Below are 15,802 nucleotides of genomic sequence, written 5' to 3' on the forward strand. Positions count from 1 at the left end.
TATTTAAAATTTTATAAAATAGAGTAGTCCTATAAATTGAATGCTTAAAAAAAATTAATTTAATAGGAATATATCAAACTCATTTATCTTGGGTTCAAAGATTTGACGTTATTCAAATATGATGGTTTTCCAGTATTTCAAATCATCCAATTGATAATTGAATCAATCATCAGAACCATTTCAATTCGCTTGTCGGATCATCCTAAAATAAGTGGATTTTTAACCCTGAAAGGAAATCTATCACTTAATACAAATTTAGCATTTTAGCAAACTCATGTGGAGAAAAAGAATCTATATCTCAAATTGTGCCTTGAATTCTTCTATATTGAGCAGGACTTAGAAAATGTTTTAGTCAAAATTCCTTGGTAATGCCCATAGTTTTCATTTCCATGTTCACTCTTGGCTCAACTGCCCTGTTACATGATAGTTTGACAACAAGAATAATGCCCGATAACAAATTTCTGTGAAAATTTTGGTCATATGTCTGTATTTAAACTCAGTTTAATATCTGCAAAAGCATAATAACGCATAATAAAAGGTACAAAAACAGGAGCTTTCTTATGAAACAACAATTGGCAAGCAACCTAATTGTATATCACGATCTAGGAGAAAAACGAAATTACACCTCTGGATATTTAAATGCCACTTTATTATGATAAATATTCAACAAACAACATGAGAAACTGAGGGAATAAAAGAATCGCTCATTACCTTTTGAAATTGTCCTAACATGGTATCCATCACAGATAGAAAAAAGTATTTGCAATGAACTGCTTTTCTCAATATTACAGTTGCCTAAGTATACAGAAACAAGATTAAAAAAAAAGAAAATAGCAGAAAAAGAATTCCATACGAGAGAGCTGTTTATCCATAATTTACTTGATATCATGATCGAGATCAGCATCCAGTGTCTGAGATACTAAGCAGGGATGGAAGTGATAACTAGGAATGGTGTCAGCGAGAGACAGGAGAGAAACTGGATGGTGCTAAAAAGAGGTCGCAGATGGTATCATCTTGGTTAAAGAATGGTCTTTTGGCCTAAAGGTTGTCTTTTAGCCATTTTAGTGCCCCGTTAGCCACTGACCTGCAAGAATTTTAGATTTTACGCACTATGAGAATTCCTCAAAAAGATTACTTGTTCATGAAATATTAACTCCAAATATTCTTTTTTTTCAACTAAAATTGCTGGATGTAGAAATAGATGCAAAAGCAAATACAAACCAATGTTGTCACCAGCTTCTGTAGCATTTACAATTTATGATAGCTTTAAGCATAAACTTATTCTCATGTCAGGCAAATTTAGGGGTCCCTGTGGTATCTTTTGTAGTATCTTTTCTTATTTTACAAACAAATGTGTTAACAGGAGGATATATCATTAGTTCGGTAACAATGTTTCTACTTTGTGTTTCATGAAATCATATCCATCAAAACTGAAAATTATAAGCCAATAGCAAAGCTTATATCGATCATACTTGAAGATTATAAGCCCATGGAAGAGTTCATAACAGGTTTTGAATGAGAACAATTGAGGAAAAACTAACAGGGACGAGACTGAGAAGAAGAAACCAGGTTAGTGGCCTATAAAAAGCACAAACTTCTCATCTTGTAATCACCAATTACAATATCCGTTATGATCATTGTATAGCTATTTATTTGCAAACTTCACGTTGATCTAATACCCAAGTAATATAAGGAGACTTGTGGAGAATTTTCTTCTTTGGTAAATTTCTAATCCTGCACAACAAAAGAAGAAGAAAGAACTACCTGACCTGGTGTAAACTAATACAATACAAGGCACAAGTTAGACCTAACTAGGAATCTAGATTGTGAAAGACTAACAATGGCATCATTATGAGATGACAAACTTAATACTTATTCCCATATTATGAGTAAATAAGGTATATGACACTAAGAATTAACTACCATTACACAGGTAAACGCCAGATGTGGATATATGATTATATAGACAAAGGGCATTGCTAACCACCAGAGAGACCATGATAGATACTATTTAGATTAAAACATACCCGGCGAAATCCTTTAGTGACTGCCAAAAGTCATTCTGACTAGGTTTTTCTGATTCCTCTGCTTCCAGACTCTTTTGACTTTCTGCTCTATTAACTGCAAACAAGTATATCAGGCTTAGCCTTTATTTGAATAACCATTAGGGTCATGTTGCGCGTATAGTAGATGTAGCCATATGCAATTAGGTGAACTTACTCACAAAAACAGAGGAGATAAAAGTATCAAGTGTAGCTTGCACTTGGCAATAATTCTGTACGCTCATGCCTATTTACCTTATCTCAATTACTTTTATCACACAACAAAATATATAGTTACAAACCACTCTCATCTTACCCTGTGCTTTTGTACTAGTACGAGGACTCGCACGGCTGACAGAATCTCTACTCAAAGATGCAAGTTCCTCGAGCAACTCCCGCTCCTTTCCACTACAGAGCATACATGAAATGTACATATTAGTAACTGTCAGGTTCAGATGAGGGTTGGAATAGTAAAATTATCCAATATGGAACAAGCATAATTGCACATCCAAAAACAGCAAAAAAACATAATTTAGGAAAAATACTGAAAAAAGAACCAAGGGTCAAGTCGAAAGAGAGGAAAAGTTTATTGAAGATATACCTACAATATAGCAAAATAATTTGAAATTTTGACTACGTTTCATACCCCTTCATTCAAAAAGATGGATAAAAAAACTAAGATTATAGCAGAAAAGCACTACCTGATACGATTTGGTATAGTAACCTTGATGGTAAATAAATGGTCACCACGTATAGATGGCTTGTTTAACTTAGGCACACCTTTCTTTGCTAGAACAACCACATCACCAGGTTGAGTGCCAGGAGGTATTTGAAGTTCATTAATCCCATCAACTGTCTTTACCTGCCCAATGCAAGCTTTTGTAAGAAAAAAGGCATACAATTATAACATAAAATAGGAAAGTCAAGAAAGGAGGAAAACCACTTACTAAAGAAAAAGAAACAATCTACTCCTAAATATGAAAAAGAATGATAATCAAGTAACTGAAAAAAAATGAACCATGAGGCAGTAATGACACAAATGGTCACTCTTGTGTAACAATGAGATTTTAGCTCAAAGATAGCCAAAATGGTGGCATATTGTAAGCTACTCCTAGCAAGGTCTCAAATATCGATTGGACTAGTACATACCATCAGTAGTTATAGCACTGACTAAGCATCATCATCATCATCATCAGTTCATCACCATTATTATACTAAACAATATAGGTAAGTATACAGGTACTTGTATTCAGTCCAAGGTGTTGAAACTGATTTCAGACCAAGCTTTTAGACCTTGGCTAGTACAAACTATGATAAAAGCTGGAGGAAGAGCACACTGTATTCCCAATATTTCAGAAGCCAACTTTTTTTTTCTTCCTTGGATCCATGTAAGTCCAATGTTCTAACAGAGAACTATGAGGATCAGGTTCAACATGCACAAGCTTTAAAGACTCATCAAAGAGTTGAGACAAAATTGTGAAAACAGATTCCTCAACACCGACACCCATGACCAAGCACTGATGATGTATTATGAGTTTTTTTTCCTCTTGTTATGTTGTAGAGGTCACCACATATCATCAAGATTCAAGATCCAGAAGATCAAGTGGATATCGTCCACATCACACTCATACCACAATATAACGCCTGCATAGCACACTGAGCAAAACTGTATTACGATTATTCATGGTTTTTATTTATATTTTATACCTCCATTCTTGTTTCCAGTTTCTTCCACTAAAGGATCAATATCCATAAATATTTTCTTAATTCTTGTTTTCCTATGCTTTCCAGTATACTTTCTTTCATTATCTCTTCTACAAATGGAACTAGGTCTTCTATATAGTTTTCATCCCTGATTTAGAAATAAATAAAGAAACCCACTCTAAATTCTCGCAAAAAGTGGTCATGGGCCTTATGAAAATTGTTATGAAAATTATGCACTTGGAACAAATTCTTCAATATGAACTTTCACCGATACCATTTGAGACGATATTTCAAAACTAGCCAACTTCGGAACCCCAGGCACAAGTAACAGGTATACTTCAACTTGTGAAGAAGTGCCATTCATGTCTAGATTTTAATCGTAAGAACCAACAAGCACTTAAGTATTGAACTATGTTGTTTTTGTGACATTCAGGTCTTGTTTTGTCTAGTTAAATGACCACATGAAATGGACAATACACTTTCCAATTGTATTATGTATTTTTTTTTTAGTGACATGACAGGGACTGATCTGTATGCTTTGGCCTTTCTCATTACCTCTTTCTCACCAAGGTGGTTCATTTGACAATAAGCATCTATGTCAGGCTAACACATGTTAAACTCAGATTTATCCATGAGAAAAACAATTAATAAATGTTTAAAAAAAGTTCAGGGATCACCTTAACAGTAGTCCCCAAGATAGCTTCAATGTAATTTATTGTAACAGTTGAGCATAAATTGATGCCATCTCTTTGTATCTCAGGTATCTCTTTTATGTCAAGGCAGACATACAGATCACCAGGCGGCCCCCTTATAGAGAATGAAAGTAGAAAATGTTAGTCAATACATAAACTCAGTCAAAAACAACTCAAGAGTTTTAATGCCATGTGTTTAACTTCAATGCAGTGAAAATTAGGGGCGGCAATGCCTGACTAACACGCACCTACCGGCCAAATCCGCTAGAAATGTACCAAGTTTGAATGAGGAAATTTGTTATTCAGATCAATTAATCTGAATCCAATCTCAACCTGACATTAAATGAATCAGGCTTGGGTTTGCCTCCAGGACCCGGTAGGTTAGCAAGGTCAAGAAAGTACAATAAATACCATCCTACATGAACTTAAAGGTAACCTTCCTAGGTCACATGTTTCATTTACATTGGACAAGAAAAGAAGATTATGGTAAGTAACATGATCTAAGTTCAATCCTCTTCAATAGTTTTAGTTAGATTAACTTCTCTACTATTTGAAATTTCAGTCTGTGCAATAGATTTATGAAGGATATTGTATTGAATGTATTCAATCCTTGATGGTTCATAAAACGAAAAATGAAACATCATATGATAATTCATTTTATAGTTTAAATATTTAATTTTTCAGCTTTTATTATTCTGATTATTGTTAAATACCAAACCTAGTTAAGTCATTCTAACCCAATTATAAATGGTTTGGGTTCGGGTTGAAAACTTCTAGGCTAACCCGATATATTTCCCAAACCAACCTGCACAAATTGCCACCCTAGCAGCAATTCTTCAAAAAACATATACTCAATTCCATCTGCCATCTAATAAAATGACATTATATGTCATCAAAATAGTCTCTCTAGTTGCAAGGTAAGAGTGTAATTGACCTTTCTAATATGTCGCATTGGTTGGAGCCTCACGACCCTCTATAAAGATAATGTATGCAATGTTAAAAGGATCAAATACATACATCTTAATTTATCAAAAATCTCATATTGAATCTACATACAAACTTTTGTACAAGTACTAAGGCACTGAAGTTGTATAGAATGACCATTAGTGGATGCACCTAACAAACATCAAGAACTAACATTCAGCTAAAACCCTAGCATTACAAGACCATGGACTACACCTTTCTGGCTGAGGCAGAAAAGTATTTCTTTCCTGAAAAGTATTGTAGTAATCATAACATTTCCTACAAACAATAAAACGAATTTTGCATTGTTCTAGATCAACATGGAAAATACTTAGACGCGGAGTTTGGAATTCATAACTTGTTCAAAAAATATATGGTCAGTTTGGCGAAGAGATTAAAGATGTCATAGCACTGAATATAGCATCTTCAACTAGTTAAATGCTCTTTGTCCAAGCTAAATCATTTGTCAATACAAGTAAGGCATATCCTTCCCAAGTGAAGCTTCATCAAGCTCAATATAGTAGAATTTCCTGCACAAAAATGGAATAGAAAATGCAATGTTGGCTAATGCACAAGGTTGCCTGTTTAACTCAACTCAGCAAAACAGTGTTCTATACCACAAAATGATCTAAAGACCACCATATTAGGTATTTATTGATCCTGAAATCCATCAAATTCACAGACCCCAGGCTTGATCAAATTTTAGTAAGATTGTTTCAAGCAGGGTCTGCCGTACCGAGCCGTACTGCCCGGTACGGGCGGTACGTACCGGTCCGATAGGTTGTCGGTACGCGGACCGACTGTTACCGGTCCGAGTGTACTGTAGCACTGTAGCAGTGCTACAGTACTCAATACACCTGGATGTACCGCTCGGTATACCGTACCGTACCGGTACCGAGCCCAGATCGAAATACCAGTACGGTACGGTATTGCGAACCTTGGTTTCAAGCCTGAAAAATAGGATTAATTGACGCCACCTAATAGTTGAAAAGCTTAATGTGCTTGGTTAAACTTCATTTTTAACAAAGATGAGCGGCGACCAGCTTTTATCATATTGATACCCTATAGCCAAAAAATGAAACCAAAATGAGTCTGAAGGATCTTGATTATTCACAAGTTCATTTCATTGACAATTTAAGTTGAGCATATAGTCAAGTCTGTAGATATACAGCCATCAGAAGGAAACCTAGCAGCCAAATAATTGACAGTTGCATTATTAAAAAGTTTGCCGGAATTCATTGAGCTTAAAAAGAACAAGACAGCTGAGGTTACACACAAAATTGGAGCCCAGGAAAACATGTGTAAGTTAGGCTTCCTTGGTTTTCCCTTAAACTTGATTGGGACAGGAACCTAATGATCCGTTGATACTTCGTGCTAAATTGAACTAATTCTGAAAGCCTGATCTGGTAGTTCCTGTAATCAAGGCTCCCAATCTCGATCATACTAGAAGGTACGACCTGGTAACTAATGTTCCACCAAGTAATTATTGTTTTATTCAATAATACCAAGCTGTATACTGTATAGGTTGATTTGCCACCTGGTACATTGGTACCATACCAGTCAGAAAGTTACAAAAATCAAGATCAGGCCAAGATTTAAATCCTTGGTTATAATTCCCCAAACACATGACAAGTAATTTAAGAGATTTAACATTTAATAACTAATTCATTTGGTATAAGCACAAAAACATTTAATCAAACTTGAAATTCCAAGAAATAGAGTTAAATTAAATTGGGGCAGAAAACATGAAATCTTTCAAAAAAAAATGAAAAAAGAAACAAACACTAGCAATAGCAATGCATTTCCATACCCTTTGAGTCCTGCATCACCTTCACCACGGACACGAAGAGTACTACCTTTGCTAACACCAGGAGGAATTTTTACTTTAATATCCTTTCTAACACGTAATCGCCCTTCTCCAGCACACTTCCGGCAATACTCTGAAATAGTTTCACCTTCTCCACCACAAGTTGGACATATAGAAACCTACAGGAAGTAGCATATGAAATTGAGAATAAGGTAGCAGTATAGAGTCTATATAGTGGTTGCTTAAAGATAGTGAGGTTTAGGGAATAATTGGGAGTCAAGAAAAATGCAGTAGTGTATATGAATAGAACTCCTTTTAGGTGATGTCAGTTTATGATCCCTAAAATGTGTTGTATTATCAAATGAATAGACAAAAGAAAGTATTCCTATATGTTAGACCGGAGTCCAGACTATGCTGTACCAAAGTTATTAAATAAAAATTCAAACAAATATAAAATTTAATGGACTATAGAAGAGACAAAAGCAGCAGAGAGTACAAATCAGATGTTATAAAAATTCAAAATCACTCCAAATATTTTAAATTTCTTATCCATATTTCTCCAGGATACAAAATTTTGAAGCTCTATTAAGTTGCTTCAGGCATTCTTTATTTCATTTCTAAACTTCTCCAATGTATGTTACCAAAAGCTCCAGGCTTTCTCTATTTCATTTTTAAAATTTTCTAATGTATGTTATCAAAAAGCTCCAGCTTTCTCCAAAAGTTATGGACTGCAGCTTTCAGGAAAGATACTTTAATCCTTTGTCAGTACACTAATTAAAGCAAAAAATTTTAAAAAAAAGCACTTAAAAACCTGAGAGAATAGGCCAAAGGGTGTTTGCTCAGTTCGCATTACTTGACCTCTTCCACCACAAGTTGCACATATTCGCATCTTGGAGCCAATTTTTGATCCAGTACCAGTACAAGCATCACATGTCTCCAAATGTGACAAGACAATTTCCCTTTCTCCTCCAAAGATGGCCTCTGGAAACTCCAAAGTTATGTCATACCTGAGAATTTGTTTCAGTTAAATAACTCTATGATTTCCTGAACAGAGACAAAATAAAAAACATAAAGAAGAGATTTCTTAAAAAGACCTAAAGATAATTGCATAACTGAAGCATGTATCCCTCAGGTCCTAAAAATAGTTAATTATATGCATGGCTGCTTAACAGTTGAAAAGCAGGTCAAATACCTAGCAGTAAAATAGCCAGCTGTCCATCAGAGTATTGGCATCCCATACCCTACATTGGCAGTCTTGGATGCCAGGTTGCCTTTCCTAGGAATGAATGAGCTATGTGCACCATTTGGATGCAAAGATAAATATACACAGTACACACACATAACAGCAACTTATTAATTGCAAATTAGTTTCTCAGACAGCAAGTTCTCCCAGCTCTATTTTACATCTAAAGAATTTTCAATATCTCCTAGGAGCAAAACATTATATGTGTAGGCTCTGAAAAGTATGTTCTATGTACCATTAGAGTAACAGTTAATTGACCAAAGTGTCCTCATTTTTGTTGGTGATCAGCTACAATTTTCTTTTCTTGCGCAAAATTTAAGTTTTCTCTCACGAAGATTTCATAACATCAATAAACAAATTCCCAATTTCTACAAACTCATCAACACATGATACAAAATTAATAACTTTATCACTACACCTGTATCACAGTTAATTTTTGCTTGAATTATATATATTGCAACACTGATTAAATAAATTTTCGATGATGTCTAGAAGAACCTTTAAATTCAGCCATTGACTTTTCCCTAAGAAATCTAGGGTTGCCCCTCCTTTATCAATTTTCATGTTAAATGGACAGAGATAAATTTGTGTAATGACTAAGCCACTTTAAAAACTCTACATCTCAAATCTAAGTCGACATCTGTACCAATTCTTGATAGTGTCTGGGAGCAACTAAATATCGACTCCCCTTTTTTAGGGAAATCAAATTCCCTTCTGGGGAAGATAGACCAGTGTGATCTCAATTCAATTCTCATTCTAATGGAATGAACAAGACTGCCAATGACAAAAACTACCATATTTATTTATTCCCAAAAAGGAATTTCAAAGGCAAAAATACCGCAATTCTGATTTGGATCTTGGATCCAAAGCTGAAAGAGATATTCATTTCAAAGTTGAAAGTACCAAACACAGGAAGAAAATTGGCCATTACAATTCCACTTCACATAATTTAAACTGCTGATTCCAATTTCAATTCTAATTGCAATTCCAATTGCCAACCAACTGCCACTTGACAGCAATAAACAAATTACCAACTATTAGTTAGGTCATAACATAGTTTTTTTCGTCACAAACTATTAGAAAAGGCATTAATGTAAAGAAAGCAGGCACCGCACTGAATTTTATATCTTTAAAATCAAGCCATTTATTATAAAAGTGGGGTAATTGAATAAATACTTTAATGCAGAGAGAGCATAACCAAATCAACATGAAATTGTCCTTCAGTGAACAGTGGTCAAAGCTGAATTAGAGTAAAACACATTCTCTGGTTGAATATGTTATTAACAATGAAATATATAGAAAAAAAGGTTATAAAAAATCATTATAGTTTAGACATAATCTCTCAGGTTAAAGAATAAACAGAGTTCTATAACTACATCTAACTCTATTTTGAAGCAAAAAATAGGCCAAAGCCTCATTCAAACTCATTATAATAAGGAAATAGAAAGGTTACAGAGTATGCAAAAGTAAAGTCCACATGAACTATAAAATCACAGTTTGCACTTAACCTAAAATTATAGCTCGTCTTAGACCAATAATAATTGTAACGAACTCTTCAAATGTACTTACCGTATATCTTCACCCTTCACAGCGGCACCATATCTACGTGTTCTAAATGTAGTTTGATCCATCCCAGAGAAACCACCCATGCTTGCACCAAAGAAAGTCTCGAAGAGGTCAAAAGGATTGGTCTGCGGAAAAAGAAAACCAGAATTATGTAGATACTTCAATAATATCATTTTGCAGCTCTGGAAACCCTTAAATGTAACCTAATAACTTTGCCTTGCCATAAATCTAATTGAATCCTATAACAAGACTCTTGAATACTTTCAGCGTGTAAAGGAAAGGACAAAAGTATAGTTGGCAACATCTTACAAATTAAAAGGCAAGATAGATTACCGTGTATGCTCCAGCTGGACCTCCTACCCCACTCTTAACTCCAGCTTCACCATATTGGTCATACAAAGCCCTCTTCTTATCATCTGACAGAACCTTTAAATGCAAGAACAAGCCAATATAGTTAGGAAAGACCACTATATAATATCTGAAGTTCTGAACTATTAAACATTAATTATGAAAAAACAAAAATATATGATATGGCAAAAAGAACAGAACTGAGAAAACAAGTAATTGTATAGTCCATATCAAATTTGGAAAAAAAAAATCAAAACACAAAATTCAAGGTTGCACAAAGGCATATAGTTTAGCTAATTGCATAGACATTTATCACTTAACCTCTATTGCTACAAAATTTAAAACTAAAATCCATATTTTAGACTGACAAATTGTGGTATTCAGTAGACAGAATTAAGACCAAAAGCCAGACAATTTTCAGGTTTCATGCTGAACCCAGGCTCAAAACTTCTGTTGAATCTGAAGCTAAACAGTGATTAAAGCTTCAGATTGACACAACTAGTCTTCCTATCCTATGACTGAAGACTGAATAAGTCAACTTGCAGTCTTGGTTAGAAACCAATTTTCATGTTCTAGTGGAATGCTAAAAAGCTCAAGCAATATGATACCAGTCATTTTGAGTGAGTGTATTTAGGTGTCACATGCTGCAGACCCTGCTTATGGATGTTAAAGATAGTTATCATAGTCTCTCAAGCCACGACAGCATATATGGTTAATAATCTTTGGATCCGAATAAACAAGCACACATTCCAACAGGAGCCTTCTCTTGCACAAGAAATCTTGTTTCAGGTAGATCTTTAAGGATTACCACTGTTTTATGATGGCTAGTAAAATTTGCAAACAGAATTCGGACATCAATTTAAAATTAGTGAATGCCACTATGCTTGCTGGAGACTAGTTTGGTTCATGTCCATAGCACAAAACAAATAATTCTCTTGTTGAGATAATTAAGTTGATGTCACAAAAGGATCAAAAGGAAAAAGGAAGAACACTAGCTGATCCATAGTAATTCCAAACTTAATGATCAAAACCAAGTCAATGGCACAGAAAGAAGTAAAATGATACTTCTATAACATAACTATCCTCAAGATCAAATACAAGAAGCAAAGTTAACATGAACAAATATAACTGAAGAGTCAAAGAACTCGAATTAAAGGAACAAATATAATGGAGACATCAAAGAACTTGAATCATCTGAAACAACTGAGTACCTCATATGCAGTGCTTATCTCCTTGAATTTTTCTGTTGCCCCAGGTTGCTTATTGACATCAGGGTGATACTTTAACACATAAAACAAAAGTCAGCAAACTATTGCTGCTGCAACACAAAGGATTCAAAAGTGCAATTACTTTCGGAAAATAGAAGGCTCTTCATCTGGACGCTTTACAGGTAAAATCATGCTCAGTCCATGGTACAGAAAAAATAATTTAAGTAGAAAACTGTATCAAGCATACTAATATAGTAATATCTGCCAAGTGCAACTAACAGTATTTAATTATAGTACAACTTTTAACATTCATGATAAGCAAGGATTTGCAAAATAGCATGGATCTTGGAAACTAATTAAAAGTAAAAGAAACATACTAGCAAATGGATTTTTTTTTCTGGATCCTACAATCCATAAAATGGGGTGAACAAAATTTATTAAGCAAGGTTTAAATGAAAAAGTCTGAAAAACATAAAACAAAAAACAAAAAAAAAATTGTCCAGGGCCTGTACCATCATGGTTGATACAGGCCCTATACTGGACATACCATGCAGTTTACCCTAGTCCGCATTTCGGTAAGTTATTGACCTGATAAATACCGCCTGTACCATACTGTACTGTGTGGTATTGCAATCCTTGGTTTGGATTTACCTAACTTTGAAGACATTAGCTGATGGATCTTCGATTAGAACATTCTCCTTGAGAAATTAAATTTCCCCTTCAGTAAACTCTTGAATATGAAAGAGATTTGAGTGGAAGGTAGAAGGTTTGAGAAGAGGATTGATATGAGGGAAGGGAAAGAGAGATAGATGAAAGCAAAAGGGGGTTGATAATAGTTGGTTTATAGAGTGAAAAGAGGAGTTAACAGTAAGGGTAAGGAAATATAGTTGTTAGAAGAGGGTTTGTCAGCCCTCTCTTACAACTCAAAAGAGACCCAATGCTTCTCTTTGAGCTCCAAAGACCAGCAGGTAGGCTTACCGCCTGACTCGCATGCAGACCATCCGGTTAGGGGTGGTCAGCATCTCCTTTCACCCTTGGACTGGTAAGTACTGCTCCCTGTACGTACCAGTCCTGGTGAAACAGAAAAACATGAAATAAAATATTGGTTCGATATTAAGATTGAAGCCCTACAAACCATCAGTCATTGTGACTATCAGAATAAGCACAATGACGCATTGTCTCTCATACATGTGATTCACGGTTTGGATTCAAGCTTTCACATTCACTTGCTATATATCTACACGAAGGATATTCATCACAAGTTTTCTTAAAGTGACCTCTAGATGACCACAATAAGGTCTTAGTTAGATAAATAAAATCAGACTACACGAAATTGTCTGAAAGACCAAAGCCTTTGCAAGAGCAAATTTCATCGTAGTAATGGTCAAATGGCTCATAATAGCATTGATTCCCATTATAAGGGAAAAAAGGCAATTCTGTGCAGATAACAAACAAAACTAAAACTGGAATAACCTTTTATCAGCATTCATCAGTGGCCTCGGTACGGTGAGACAGAAATATTAAGAATGCAAGTTATTCTATGATCTAAACCTTTAGAGTCCAAGTATTTAGATCGGAAAAGCAGACAGCATACTGAAACTTGTCAATTAGTACGATTTCATAATCCAAGTCCCTGTACTCATGTTTCTAGATTATTATTATTTTCATTAAAGCGATGATATACAGATCCATCCTCCGAGGCTTTGTCTTTAAGTGGAAGAAGCAAAATTTCACCATCGTTCTGGACTGCATACTTTTAACACTGCAAACAGCAATATTCGAGATCCTCACATTCGACAACTGAGCCAAATGCAAAGTTGCTCGCAAAGTGCGACTTCACTTGGACGAACAAATGATGCCTGCTAGTGGTACAACCCATAGTTCAAACAACTTCAATCGCATCAACACCAGCAAGGAATGATCTTAAGTGAATTGTAACAAAGTAATAACGGTTCTTTTCCAAATGTTTCACGCAACTATTAAAAAGCCTAACATTCCAATCCATTAATAAAAAGAAACAATAAAAAAATAAACTAAAATCAATAACAACAAATAAGTACCTGTCGAGCCAATCTCCTATAAGCGGCCTTGATCTCCTTGGCGCTGGCCGACTTGGGCACTCCGAGAGTGGAATAGTAGTCTGCGGACGCGCTGACGAAGCTCGTGAAGCCATCGCCGCGCCCCCGCCGACGGGCCTTCCTGCGCTGGCGGAGGGCAAGAGAGGGGTCGACGGAGAAGGCGGCGGAGCGGAGGTGGGCGCGCCGGGAGAGGTCAAGGCCGCGGCTACGGAAAGAGCAGGAGGAGGGTTTGGAGGGGGGGACGACGACGGAGATGGAGGAGAGGGAGAGCGCCATTGGATTTTTGGCGTCTGTTACCAGTATATGAAGGCCATGGAGGAGCGAAAGGGGTCGAAGGCTACTTTGGTTGTATGGACCAAAAAGAGAGAAGAGGCGAGATTAGTTTCCACATTTCCAAAACTCGTGTTTATTTATTTTATTCTCTTCAAAATTACATATATATCCTCAAAAGTAGTGATTTATATATTTGCTCCTCAAATTAATTAGATATTTAAATATTTATTAAAGATAATAAAAAGGTATTTAGATATATTATTTTTTCAAAAAAATAATATATTGGTATTCATGATTATTAGTACTTACTTCTTGTGAACTGGTTATACACTAGGATGGTCTCTATAATATTTTTAGATCTCAAAAATATTCTTGTTGGCTCGGATCATATCTAGTTCATCGACTCCATAAAAAATCTCTCAGAGTATAAGAAATCTTGTAATATCATTTTAGACATGGCTTCTATCATAAACTAATTATATATTATTCCTATAATTAGTTATCTTTATTATCTCGATTTTTATATATTTAAAAGTTATATTGAAATCTCTATATTTACGAAAGCAAAATATTTAATCTTATTTTTTTATAATATCAATTTTGCTAACGAAAATACCATACGTACTCGATGGTAAACTTCATGATATTTTCATCAATAAAGTTGATGATATAAAGAGAAACATGATTAAATATTTTTATTTTTATAAGTATAGAAATCTCAATATAATTTTTTAAAATATAAAAACTAAATATATTAAAAATAACTAATTAAAGGGATAACATGTATCTAACCGCCTTATTATATTGAACATAAATGCATAAACTTTACGGATCTAACTAAAGCTAACCACTCTTTTTATTATTGGTACGAAAATTTTATTTCAACTATTATACCAAATGATAGACCAATGATATTTTTTTTGTTTTTTTCAAAATAAACTTAATTTAAATTTTTTGTATGAATATTAAAGATAGAGGCATATATAAGAGATTAAAATCTTTGAAAGCATACTTTTTGAAGGAATAATCATGAATACAATAACAACATTCAAAGAGGAAAATATGTTATTTATGAACCTCTAGATGATGGATGCTAAATCATCCAATATTTATTTCATATTTTTTTATTAATTAAAAAAAATAAAAGATTAGTATAGTTCTTGAAGTAGGATATTTGCCCCTCTAAATCTTATCATTATATATATGCCTTTAAAAATTTAGAATTTTCAACTATTTGAATAGTTCACAATTGGCACTCTTATTATGGTTGGCCAAATTTGAGTTAACTACTATTTATAATGGTCATCATTGATTTTTTAAATATCTAAAATTCCTTGTTACTTTGAAAAATTATTTTAATCTCACAACTGAGTTATGGATATAACTTAAAAAAAGGTTTTGAATTAAATATAGCTGACACTGAATATATGAAGTATAAACTAAGAGAAAAACTAACGATGTAATTTAAGTTTGATAAATAGTTACAAGTACACATTTATGATATTTTGTATCCGAATATAAATTATTATAAGGATATTGTTCACATGAAAAAATAAGTCTTAATGGTTAAAGTGGAGAGTGATATTAATAGCTTTGTGCCATCATTCGATGCATATTAGACTAAAGACAATTGTAAGGTAATTATGATGTCATTAATAAGACATTATTCATTTGATGTCTATTCCATTATCTTTCCCATTGGTTCTTTTTTTCCTTCTTCTATTATTATGTTCTTGATATGTACCAATATATCATGTATTAGTATGATATTTGGCATTTAATAAGGATATATATTCTAAGATTATGGGCAATTATGTAACTTAGTATATATATATAATATGAAATTTTGCCAAAAATACAAAAATAGCGGAGACAAGG

General features: G+C 34.2%; 1 protein-coding gene across 1 annotated transcript; it reads right to left on the reverse strand.

Annotated features, from left to right (window-relative positions):
• Window positions 1-632: 632 nt before the first annotated feature.
• LOC135597019 (uncharacterized) lies at window positions 633-14,027 on the reverse strand. The gene is made up of 11 exons (XM_065089402.1): window positions 13,634-14,027; window positions 11,577-11,645; window positions 10,351-10,443; window positions 10,021-10,142; window positions 8,020-8,215; window positions 7,212-7,387; window positions 4,424-4,553; window positions 2,744-2,904; window positions 2,359-2,450; window positions 2,028-2,121; window positions 633-1,084 (listed from the first exon to the last, which is right to left on the reverse strand). Exons 1-11 carry the CDS (start codon window positions 13,925-13,927, stop codon window positions 1,039-1,041), a joined length of 1,473 nt encoding a protein of 490 aa, XP_064945474.1. The 5' UTR covers window positions 13,928-14,027; the 3' UTR covers window positions 633-1,038.
• Window positions 14,028-15,802: the final 1,775 nt, after the last annotated feature.

Source organism: Musa acuminata, chromosome BXJ1-11, assembly GCF_036884655.1.
Source record: "Musa acuminata AAA Group cultivar baxijiao chromosome BXJ1-11, Cavendish_Baxijiao_AAA, whole genome shotgun sequence".
Lineage (NCBI taxonomy): Eukaryota > Viridiplantae > Streptophyta > Magnoliopsida > Zingiberales > Musaceae > Musa > Musa acuminata.

What these genes read in the sequence shown, in the direction of transcription:
- LOC135597019 (XM_065089402.1), bottom strand. Translation starts at nt 13,927, where the DNA reads ATGGCGCTCTCCCTCTCCTCCATCTCCGTCGTCGTCCCCCCCTCCAAA. An exon ending in GTCCAGCTGGAGCATACACG is followed by an intron (nt 10,143 to 10,350) that starts GTAATCTATCTT and finishes CTTTTTCCGCAG; the next exon opens with ACCAATCCTTTTGACCTCTT. An exon ending in TCACTAAAGGATTTCGCCGG is followed by an intron (nt 1,085 to 2,027) that starts GTATGTTTTAAT and finishes AAATTCTTGCAG; the next exon opens with GTCAGTGGCTAACGGGGCAC.